The 12,670-nt window shown below is 34.2% G+C and overlaps 1 protein-coding gene across 1 annotated transcript in view; it reads left to right on the top strand.

Annotated features, from left to right (window-relative positions):
• The window catches only part of LOC109093842 (homeobox protein cut-like 2), a 48,358-nt gene that overhangs the window by 695 nt on the left and 34,993 nt on the right, over positions 1-12,670 (top strand). Inside the window, exon 2 of the mRNA XM_042730396.1 lies at positions 26-104. Coding sequence (XP_042586330.1) covers positions 26-104 — 79 coding nt within the window. The remainder of the gene's footprint in view (positions 1-25; positions 105-12,670) is intronic.

Raw genomic sequence — 12,670 nt, 5'->3', positions numbered from 1 at the left:
GCTCATCTCTTCTGCTCTCCTGCAGGTGGTTGCGTTGAGCCAGCGCAGTAAGGAGGCGGAGTCTGCGTTCCTGGGAATATATAAACAGCTGATCGAGGCCCCAGGTGAGCTGCACACCTGCCTGTGCCATCACACACACACACACACACACACACAAAGCTGTACATTCACCGCTCGATTTCACATGACTCAAAGGGACATTTATAATATACACAACTATAAGAGATGAGCTTACACGATATTATTCATTTCAATGGCAATTAAAAACCTGTTTAAGGTGTCTCATATCACATAAAATAAGATGTCTTGCTCTTTTGAAGTGTATGATGTATTATGTAGACATACTCTGTTCTCAAAACATAAAACTAAGTAGCAAAACCTCTCAAATCATGATGTTACAACCATAAGCTCTTTTTTTATACTAGGGCTGCCTGTCAATTAAAATTTGTAATCTAATTAATTACATTATGTTTCGATTAATTAATCTAATTAATCGCAAAATAAATTTGACCCACGAACGATTATTTAAAGTAATTTTTTTGTGTTAAATGAGAAAATATCGAGTAGACATTATTAAATTGTAGCTTTAGAAATATTTTATTTGTTCATACAATAAAAGTAATTGGTAAAGAAAACAGCTTTGTTACCAACAGTCTTCAAAATACCAAAGTCCCTTTAAAGGTATTCTATAGTCGTGTGGCTATAGTCTACCTTCTTTTATGTTCCACAAAAGAAAGGTTTGAAATGACATCAGGGATGTGAGAGTAAATGATGACAGAATTAACATTTTTGGGTGAACTGTCCCTTTAATCGTCCCTACAACCCTAACATACCAAATACACACTTACACATTATATTCACCATTTATTACCATAATTATTATATACAGTATATACACAAAATAAACAATTAAAGTATTTATTAATATTTTGAAAATGGTTTTACTTTTTTATTTTCAGTTTCATATTCATTTTAATGTTATATGCTTTTGTCACTTTTATTCAGTTTTAGTATTTTTTTCTTCAACCCATTATTCAATATTTTTATAAAACATCAAATTAATACTGATTTAGTTACTTAGTCAACTATAACCATACATTATACACCTTATATTATATGTGATATTATAAAATTTTATTCATTTTCTTTATTCAACTTCATCATTATTATTTCAAAAAATTTTATGTGTGATTTTATAATATTTTATTCATTTTTTTTTATTTCTCTTTAGCATTATTTTTGTTTCAATTTTAGTGGTTGTCTTTTTTCAACTGCATTATTTTTATTTCAAATCATTTGGCAACATTTCTAATTTTAGAAGTTTTTTTAAGTTAAAATTTCTCATTTAACATTTTCTTATTTAATTAGATAATTTTATTTTTATTTTAAAAAATAAAAATAACCTCTTATTTTATCATATTTTATTCTTATGACAATTTACATTTTAATTGAATGTGCTTTTGTTTTTTTTTTTTTATTTTTTTTTTATTTTTTTATATATAATTATCTAGTTATTTTTATTATTATTTCAGTTATAATAATTTTTAACTGAAAATTTATTTCATTTTCTTTAGTAGCCCAAGCAACATTTCTAATTTTCATAGTGGTTTGCTATGAAATATATACGTTTTATTTTGATTTCTTTATTTAAATGATTATTAATAGTTTTACTTTAGTTAACAAATAGCAACACTAGCATCACTTAATCCACTATATTAAAGTATATATATATATATATATATATATATATATATATATATATTATATATATATAATGTATATATATATGCATCATACATCAAATGACATCATTTGCTCATTAACATAAGACCATCTACACTTACATATAAACATATTTTCTGTGCCTTGGTGTGCCCTGATGAGGTCATTTAGATATGAACGTCTTAAAGGTACACACTAAGAGGTAAACACTGTTTGTTTGTAAATGATCATGTAGTCAGTAATATGGTACGTGTTAAGAAAGTGGCCCCTTTAATGTGCTTGTTGGACGTGTTTGGGGTCGCGTGGGTCCATATGGTCTCAGGTTCTGTTGACCGCAGTTGGAGGCTGACCGACACTCTCAAGTGAAACGTGGGATTGATGAGGAGTGCAGAGGAGAAGCGATAAGAGAGAAGCCAGACAAATAGAGACGAGAGAAAGAGGACAGGGGCCTGACGCTGGACCGTCCTATCAGAGATCACAGGAAGCTGATGCCACTGTTTACACATTCATTGACTGGGTAATAGAAGCTTCTGCAGGAGAGATAAGCTCTAAAACCTAGGGACAGCATTTTCAGCGGCTGGTTTAAAAGGTAGGCTGACTTGCTTTAGCCAGATTTTAGCCTTCAGAATGAAGGCAATCCCAGAATGCATTGCAGCAGGTCCTATGAATAAATCCAAGGTGGCTGAAGTCAGTGCTGAAAAGTAACGACTAAACATTTCTCACTGTAAATTAACCACTATTTGTGTGTGCAACATATTTTTTATGCTTATTGAAGTATTGCACTATGCAATATGTACAGTTGAAATCAGTTGTTTTGTGCAAGCAGTGCTGCCTGTGTTGAGCATTTCAAAACAGTACTTAAGAGGCTCCATGCTGCCTGTATAGACAGAAGATTTGTATCAAACATGCTGACTTTAAAGAGCTCCCTGATCTCTCGCACTTCATATTGTTCCACACTCGTATAAAGAAGTAATGCATTTTCTTTTAGGTAAAGTGTCTCGCGCTGAAGGTGTGAATCCTTGACCTATGGCTCTCCTATCAATATTTTTCATTAACTAAAAGCAAAAGTTTTTTGCAAACTTAGTCTATTGACTAAGAGTCAAGCACAAGAGCCCTTGTGAATCTTTCATCTGCATTTACAGAATAAAAACTAAATGCAGGAAGCATTTATGAATTGGTGAATAGTGACGACAAACATTAAACAGCCTCCTTGATCTGCAAATAAAATAGCTATGTGGCATATGAGCGTTAGATAGATTTGATTTGTTATGTGACTAGTTTATAACTTTAAATGTTTGAGGGAATCGATACATTTAAACTGCCGTTCAAAAGTTAATATTTTAAAGTATTTATTTACTATAATAAAGTACAGTAAAATACTGTAATATTCTTAGATATTATTACAATTTAAAATAACTGTTTTCCATTTGAAAATGTTTTAAAATGTAATTTATTTCTGTGATCAAATCTGAATTTTCAGCATCATTACTGCAGTCTTCAGTGTCACATGATCCTTCAGAAATCATTCTAATATACTGATTTGCTGATTACATTTCTGATTATTATCAATGCTGAAAAAAGTTGCGCTTCTTCATATTTTCGTGGAAACCATGATACATTTTGTTTTTCAGGATTCTCTGATGAGTATAAAGTTTCAAAAAAACAGCATTTATTTGAAATATAAATCTTTAGTAACATTATAAATGTCTTTACTGTCACTTTTGATCAATTTAATGCATCTTTTCTGAATAAAAGTATTGATTTCTTTAACCTTTCTTAACCTTTTGAAGGGACTTTTGCTGCTTAATTTTATAAACATTAAATTGGAGCCATTAAATTGTTTTGTATATTAGCATAAGTATTTCAATGCAAATTCATCAGTCACTTTATAAAAGTTACATTTGACAGATACATGGACTCAAACCTAAGCACAATATGCGTAATATACTGTATATTGTGCATGTAAACAATTATGCCTTTTCTCCGATGAAGTACACTCAGCTACTAACAAGGTATAAGGAAGAATTGATTGGAAATATTTCTTAAGTAGATGTTCAGACAAACAGTATAAGGGCCACGAAATGTGACAAAATCTAGCTCAATATTATTTTCCTTTGATTTATATAAAGAGACCCAGTGAATAACTTCATTTGACCTCGTCTGTGGCTTTTGACTGGTTTAGTTTACACAAGGACGTGTTCAGATTAGCTCGCTACAAAAGGGGGACGGTGGCCAAACTCAGCCAAAGTTTCCACCCAAAGCCACGGCCGTCAGATGCGCGTGTAACCCGGCGCTTGACCTCCCCGTGAATCGTCCGGATGACGAGAGCTGCGTTTTCATCTGTATCCACCCCTGATGGATCCTGCCATCTGTGAGGGTGAGCCTGTCGTCTACAGCAACCTATTAATCTGTTCCTTCCTCTGGCTTTGAGCAAGGTCACCCCCCGCCGTCCCGGGAATGAACCGTCCCAGGTGCCGTAAAGGACAGTAAACTCACTCGGCTTCCTGTAGTCATGTGAGAAATCACTGAAGATTGTTGATCAGACATGTTGATGCGGCTTTGTGTTAATTATCAGAGAACAAACAAAAAAACAGCACATAATAAAACAGTACATGCAAACCACACATGCACAACCTGAAAAAAAAATATTTTTCTCAATCAGTATTTTTGTCTTATTGTCCGCTAAAAATATCTAAACAGCCATAAAGACAAATTATATCAGATAAGTGTTGTTTTCTGAGATTAAGTTTATTTATTTTTATATTTTTTCCTTCTTTTAAACATAAATTAACAAAATTTTGTGAGATTTATGTTTGAAGGAAAATAAAAATAGGAAAAAAAAAACCATTTATTTCAATATGCATTCTCTGAAAATGTCTTTGAATATTTTGCTTCTTAGATCAGCCTTGTTTTAAAGATTTGTTTAAGGAATATTTTTTTGAAGGAAACAAAATACTGGATATCATGTTTGCGGTGCTTTATCAGTAAATGCAATTTACACTCTAGATTTTTACATTTTGTAACGAAAGTGAGAGATGTTGCCTGTGCAGGTGCTGAAAAGATTTCTATCATGTTGCTTTGTGCGGTTGCCAGGGTATTTTTGGTCGTTGCTAAATTGTTTCTAGGTTGTTCTGGGTGGTTTCTATGGTGTTACTAGGGTGTTTTGGGTGGTTGCTAGGATGTTCTTGGTACAGTAGTAATTAGGGTGTTATTTGTGATTATTATGGTGTGCTGGTTGCTAGGTGGTTTCTATGGTGTTGTGAATGGTTGCTGATAGATTATATGGTGTTCTGAGTGGTTGCTAGGTACAGTAGTTACTAGGTTGTTACATGTGGTTACTAGGGTGTTCTGGATGGTTGCTAGGTGATTACCAGGTTGTTCTAGGTACAATAGTTACTAGGGTGTTATTTGTGGTTACTTGGGTCTTCCGGATGGTTGCTAGGTTGTTACTAAGATGTTCTGGATGGTTGCTAGGTGGTTACTAGGGTGTTCTGGCTAGTTGCCAGGTAGTTTACATAGTGTTCTGGGTTGTTGCTAGGTACAGTAGTTAGTAGGGTGTTATATGTGGTTATTAGGGTGTTCTGGGTGGTTGCTAGGTGGTTACTAGGGTGTTCTGGATAGTTGCCAGGTAGTTTATATAGTGTTCTGGGTTGTTGCTAGGTACAGTAGTTAGTAGGGTGTTATATGTGGTTATTAGGGTGTTCTGGGTGGTTGCTAGGTATAGTAGTTACTAGTATGTTATATGTGGTTACTAGGGTTTTATGGATGGTTGCTAGCTGGTTACTAGGGTGTTCTGGGTGGTTGCTAGGTAGAGTAGTTACCAGGGTGTTAGTTATGGTTACTAGGGTGTTCTGGAGGGTTGCTAGGTACAGTAGTTAATAGTGTGCTATATGTGGTTACTAGGGTGTTCTGGGTGGTTGCTACTGTAGGTAGAGTAGTTACCAGGGTGTTAGTTATGGTTACTAGGGTGTTCTGGAGGGTTGCTAGGTACAGTAGTTAATAGTGTGTTATATGTGGTTACTAGGGTGTTCTGTGTGGTTGCAAGGTACAGTAGTTACCAGGGTGTTAGTTTTGGTTACTAGGGTGTTCTGGATGGTTGCTAGGTACAGTAGTTACCAGTGTGCTATATGTGGTTACTAGGGTGTTCTGGGTGGTTGCTATAGTAGTTACTAGTGTGCTATATGTGGTTACTAGGGTGTTATGGGTGGTTGCTAGGTACAGTAGTTACCAGGGTGTTAGTTTTGGTTACTAGGGTGTTCTGGATGGTTGCTAGGTACAGTAGTTACTAGTGTGCTATATGTGGTTACTAGGGTGTTCTGGGTGGTTGCTAGGTACAGTAGTTACCAGGGTGTTAGTTGTGGTTGCTAGGGTGTTCTGGGTGGTTACCAATAGTTTATGTGCTATGTTCTGGATGTTTTTCACTAGTTTTATTATAAATAAGTTTTTTTCAGGCATCGTTCAGTGTGTGGTGAGTTTTGTGCTGGAGTTTAATAAGTAGGGTTAGAGTTGTTCTATGATGTAGTGTAATAATATCACAGCCGAACATATTTCATCTATAATGGATTAAATCAGCGACTCGAGCGTGTTTAGTATGATTGTGTCCATCATGGTTGTATAGGTTACCGTACCTGTAGTGTTTATTCTCCCAGGTGACAGTGTGTTGAGATAAACACATAACGCAGCTCTGCCTTTAGTCTTCAATGACTTCCTGTACAGTGATAGAGTCCTGCGACCGCTGCTTTAATGCACCGCTTGTACGGTATTGATAAAGTGAACAAAAACATTCTGCTCATCTGTTTATCTACAAAGAGTTGAGTTTGTCTTTTGACTCCAGGAGGCGGTGGCTGGGAAATGCTGATGTCTCCTTTATGCTCTACATGCTAATCGCTGTGTGTGTCTCTCGTTTTGTCCGTGTGGCTGATATCAACAGAAATCCACCATCGCCATGATGATGGCTCCCCGTTTCCAAGTTCTTGTGTTTTGCTCTGTTTTCCTGTTTCGTCAGCAATTATTGAATCCCTGATTGTTCAGCTGTGTATAATTATGAAAAACAATTGTAAAACAGATGTGAGTGTTTCTACAACTGTGAGCACTTTTGACCCTGTGGACGCTCAGAAAATACACTTGCACTAGTTTATTTCATTTGTCTACTAACAGTAGACTCGCACAGATGCATCACAGAAGAAAAAGGTTTTTTTTTTTCAGTTTTCCATTTCAATCACGTCTTTGATAATGTTCTATGGTGGAAATGACAGTGTTTTAACATTTTTCATAGTCGCATATTGTGACAGAATTACAGCTTGTTTGGAAACGATGCACAGTATTATTTATAAATAAACTGTAAGAAATATACAATAAAATATAGTTTAATGATATAAGTAAAATGTAGAAATTAAAGATGTCATATTTACCTTGACTTCTTTGTTCTTCACATAATTTATAAAACGTTTTTCAGATTATTATTGTGGTGGAAATAATATCTTGTGTTTTTAGAAATTCAATATTTATTGTGCAAAAAAGCCTTTTCACAAAATTACTTTTTTTTTTTTTTTTTTTTTTACAAATATATTTTATAAACATAAATCAATTATTTTTTTAAATTAATTTAAATAATATGTCTAATAAATGTTATAATATTATATCAACTGTTGTAACAGATTGTATAATGGATAATGTAAGTATAATATGATGGATTTTAATATTTTAAGAATGAGAATGTAAAGAAAAAAGTAATAAAATATATTATAATGTAAATATTCTGATACAAGTTAAATGTAGAAATTAAAAATGTGATATTTACCTCAACTTTTCTTTGTTCTTCAAATCTCAAATTATTTTGTTGACTTGATGAAATGTTTTTAATATTATTATTGTAGTGGAAATAACATCTTAATTGTGTTTTTAAAAATATATATATTTATTGTGTGAAAAAACATTTTCACAAAATAACTACTGAAAATGCTTTTTTCCTTACAAATATATTTTATAAATATAAATTAATTATTTTTAAAATTAATTTTACTTATTGTATGAATTGTTTCAATTAAAAATAAAATGGATTATATAATGGAGAATGTAAATATAATAAGATGGCTTTTTGCATTTTATGATTGATAATGTATCTGGGACAGAGGTAAAAACAATTAAATCGATTTATAAAAGACTCAAAAATAAAATGATAGTGACATTCATATGACAAAACAAGTTCTCTTTGTCATTTATTTCTGTTCTCAGGACCTAAAAGTGATTGTGCTGTAGTTGAAGAAACACCTGCATATGAGACATACAGTACATCTACACTTGTGTGTGTGTGTGTGTGTGTGTGTGTGTGTGTTCACCAAAATAACCATGTTAAACATTTTATTTCTTTGTCTGTTTCCACAATAGGCGACTTTCTGTGATCCGACAGCTCTTGCGTTTTGCACTGCGCGGCTCTTAAGAGAAGCTGTGTTGTCTGCTTTCTAAAAGCGTTCGACTCGGAGCTCCTCTCCGTTCTCAGGTAGCTCATCTGGGAGGCTCGCGGCTCACCTGATGTTGTTAACGGGCCATCTGCTACACGTTCCCCATCCGTATCCCTCGCCCCGAGAAGATTCATCAGAGCCTCGGCTGTAAATAACACGGCTCTCGGTTATGTGTTTTTAGCGCCGTCATATTCGTGCCCTGCGGTCGTATGGATGCTTTCCATTTCTGCATCCGGGGAAAGTCTAAGTTAGTCCCTCCAGAGGAGCGTCTTTCTTGCGCCGGCGTGTTCTGCGAGACAGCTTGTCACTCAAAGGTGTCTCTCTGTAGCCGGCTCACCTGGAGAGGGCTGTTGCCAGGGGCGTAGCCGTAAGACAGGCGCCGCGGGTGCTCGCTCTACCTCTGCCTGTTTTTTTGTACCCATAATCCCCCTGTGCCCCCTCTCCCTCCATCATTACTCCTGAGGCAGTGTCTTGCGTGTTTCATGTCGGTCGAGAGCTGTGGATCTTCAGGAAATCGCTGCTTGTCGACCCAAACCGGCTGCGTTCGAAAGGACCCAACTTTAGCCGGTGCTCTGAGGACGCCTTTGTCATGAAAGACCTCATCAACCTGCTGTTTGCTCTAATGAATGCTAGAGCTGCGGCGCTGGCTAGTGGTGACCAGAGGTACTGTGGCAGACTTCAGCAGGTTACTGTCAAAAATGCTAATTCTACTCATTATTTACTCACTTTCAGACCTGAAAGACTGATTGACTTCACAGGGTGTTCATAAAGCTCTAAATATAGCCATTCACTTTCATTATACTGCACTGTCAAGCCCCAAAAAGCACCATTAAACTGTTATAAAAGATATTCATATGACTCTTGCTCTATATTCAGAGCCTTCTAAAGTCATTTGATGCTTTGTTTGAAGAACAGACCCAAATTTAGGAGATTATTCACTAAACATCTTTCCCCGTAGCGCTCATATCACATATTATTTTGTCTACTTTTGATAAAATATTATTAGGGTTAGTATTGCTAGTTGCAGCTGAAGTTACATAGTTTTGTGTAAAAAAGAAAAGAAAAGAGAAATCTTTCATACAGTAAATTTCATACAAATTTTTCACACCATAAATACAGATTTTTTTTTTTTTTCAAATTTGTATTATTATTATTATTTTTACAATATCATTATTTGATTTAGTTGTAATTAAAAACATATCGTTTTATGATGGATTTTTGTATACTAAGATTAAGAATAGATCTGGGGTAAAGTTAAAACAATACAATTATTATATAAAAGATGTCTGAGTATCAAAAATAAAATGACAGATAAAATTCTAATTTGTTTATGGGTTATAAGATGGCATTCGGCATTATTGATGTCAACTGGTGACAATTTTTTATAAAAATATTAGATTTGAAAGCCACGGATCAGTGAATTATATAAAAAGGCAAAATTATATAATTATATTTAAAAAAAAATAAAAGAAAAATTATTTATGATAGATTTTCATATTCAAAGAATGAATATGTACTAAATGTATAAAAGGTAAAACAAGAAATTCAATCATGTGGATCAGTGAATTACAGCTTAAATTTGGGTTTGTTCATCACATATAGTTGTCATTCGACTTGGAATATAGAGCATATAGTCACATTAACCTGTTTTATTAGTGCTTTTCTGAAGTTTTTAATCATTTTTGGAGCCCAACAGTGTGCATTCGGCTCCCAGAGTGACATGAAGGTGAGCAAATGCTTATGAACTATTACTTTTGCCATCAAAGATTTGGAAGTTCATAACAGTTTGAGATGTAATTTGGATGTGTGTATTGATGTATTTTTCACCCTGGTAATTCCCTCACACATCTGTAAGCCTCTTTATGTCACTGTTTTCATGGAAGAGTGACAATATTTTGTGTACTTCATTAGTTTCCTCCAAACTCACATGACCTACCGTAGTTTGGCACACTTAAAAAAAGAACATGCTTAGATGTACCTTCTCATCTAAAAACAAAAAAACATCATGATGTGGTTGTTTATGGTCTTGAGGTCCTTTGGGACTGAACGTGTTCAGTGTCACATGTTTCATTAGTAGTTCACACTTTGAGCATCTTATTGTTGAAGATGTGACTCTTTCAGGGGATTTTTCATCAGCATGTGTGTGTGTATGTGTGTGTGTGAGAGAGAGATTTCTGTGGGCCGCCTGAGATTATGTACTGATGATTTGTAAGAGCAGTAATAAACACAAAGCCCAGGAGATGTTTGAGATGTTTAATAATGCATTATGTTCATAAAAGTGCTGCCCGGCCAATGAGTCCCTATAGAGAACAAGCCCACAGGGAGAAAATACTGATGAAAATACAAATGTGTGTGTGAAGGTGAATATATAAGCCTCACGCGTCTCACAGCATCTTACAGTATACTAGATCCCCTTGACAAGCCGTGTTCTTAGGTGCCTTACATGATGAATAAAAGGTCAAATATATTTTAAAAATTGAATTTGTGTCTACTGTATGTAACTATGACTAAATATAGTGGCTTTAAAAATTTTTTTTAAACCTGTACTTATATAACAAATATAATTGTGTCATATTTTTGTTTGTTTTTAGAGAATATATTTTGAATATTTTAGTTTTCTTAGAAAGTCATTCACTCCAGTAATAAATGAATAAATAATCTGAAATCCTTAAAATTGTGTCACATTTTGTGTTTAGCAAATATATTTTGAATAAATTTTATTTTGCTCATAAATATCAAAGTAATTGTCATTTATTCCAGTAAAAATAAATAAATAAAAATAAATGTAAAAATCTGAACATCAGATCTTATATTAATAATATATTGTGAATTAAGTTTTTTTTCACAAAAAATTTAAGCAATTGTCATTTATTCCAGTAAAAATAAAATTGATTTAAAATGTTAAAAAAATTCTTTAAAAGTACAATTGTGTCATATGTTATTATTTGTTTTTTTAGAGAATATGTTTTGAATTTTGAAGTTCTTTTGAACAGTTCATTTTAAAGAATCAGTTAAACAAAGCCAATTCTGCTTCTAAAACTCTTTCTTTTGTTCACTGATAACCCACTGCTATAAAACTCTCTAATAAAGCCATAGGTAAGCACATAATGATGTTTACTTTTTGATTAGGTTTTATTAATAAGGGTTCTTATTATAATTTTACATCTCCCAGTTCGGTTTGTTAGTCATGATTCAGCTAATAAAAATGAAACCATTTAGGACCGAATTGTAATTTGCATTTAAGCAATAATAAAATTAATTAACACCAGAAGGTTCTCGGTTCAGTGAGTCAATGATATGTTAAACCATTTCACTGAACCACTAAGGACAGCTGAGTCAGATCTGTAAATGAATCTTTTAGTCCGATGCATGAATGAATCGACTGGTTTTGATTCATTGACAAGATCAGACTCAAAATAGCAACTAAATCCAAATCATTTAACCAATTTCAACTCCTTTGTTAAATTATACCCGATATTTAAGTGACTTGTACATCTAATTTGATTATACTTAAAACATTTAAGGCAGGACCTGAGTTTAAGTTGAAGTTGAAGGTTGACATTTATGCAGTGTACGCAGTTTGATTTTAAGGATGATCAAAACAAGACAAAATGTTGCTTGTAAAGCATATGTGCATCTCAGAAATCAGTGAGACTTGCTCTGATGTTCTGTTTGTAATGCAGTGACATTCAGACATGTTAAGTGTGTTTTTTAGGCTGCTTTCTCTCACAGATAGCATGTGGCTGTCTCTGAATCACTCAACGCTCTCGAATGGATGTTTTGTCCCACATTTGTTCATAAAGGCAGTTCCTCGTGACTTCAGACGTCACCAGCATCTCCTGAAATCATCCTGGTGGCCTTGAGTTAATATTCCAGAGTTAACACAAATGCTTGGCCTCTCTCACCCGATCCGTTGGCTTCCCTCTTGTTTGTATCCTTCATCTTTTATTGAGATCACTCGTCTCCAGCGAAGCCGCACGCAGCTGCGCCTCTGCGCCGCTTTCAAGCACACTTCACAGCTGATTCTTATTGATGTTTGTCCGACTGTGTCCTTCACATCGCCACTAAAACAAAAAGGCTTTGAGAGGGAAGTTTGTCTTTCAGCGCACGCCGTCATAGGAAGAGACGCATCTCTCTCTTTACCTCGTTCTCTCTCTGCTTTATTACTTTCTTCATCAAGGCTTTTACAAAAGCATTTATTATTGCCGCTTGAGTATCAAGGGCAAAGACTGTTGAATGTTAAAATGAGAGGAATTTAAGTTTCAATGATGTTTTTCATGGAACATTTAAGATCAGGTCACACTGTTCTCATGCTTGTACACTTGCAAAAATGTTGAAATATGCTGCATCGATTGAATCAGATGATCATTTCATAATAGTGTGTGATATAAACTATGCCACTGTAAGCTTTCAGATAGATAGATAGATAGATAGATAGATAGATAGATAGATAGATAGATAGATAGATAGACAGACAGAGAGACAGA

The sequence above is a fragment of the Cyprinus carpio genome, chromosome B8, assembly GCF_018340385.1.
Source record: "Cyprinus carpio isolate SPL01 chromosome B8, ASM1834038v1, whole genome shotgun sequence".
In the NCBI taxonomy this organism is placed as follows: domain Eukaryota; kingdom Metazoa; phylum Chordata; class Actinopteri; order Cypriniformes; family Cyprinidae; genus Cyprinus; species Cyprinus carpio.
This window is presented reverse-complemented; position numbering and strand designations above follow the sequence as displayed.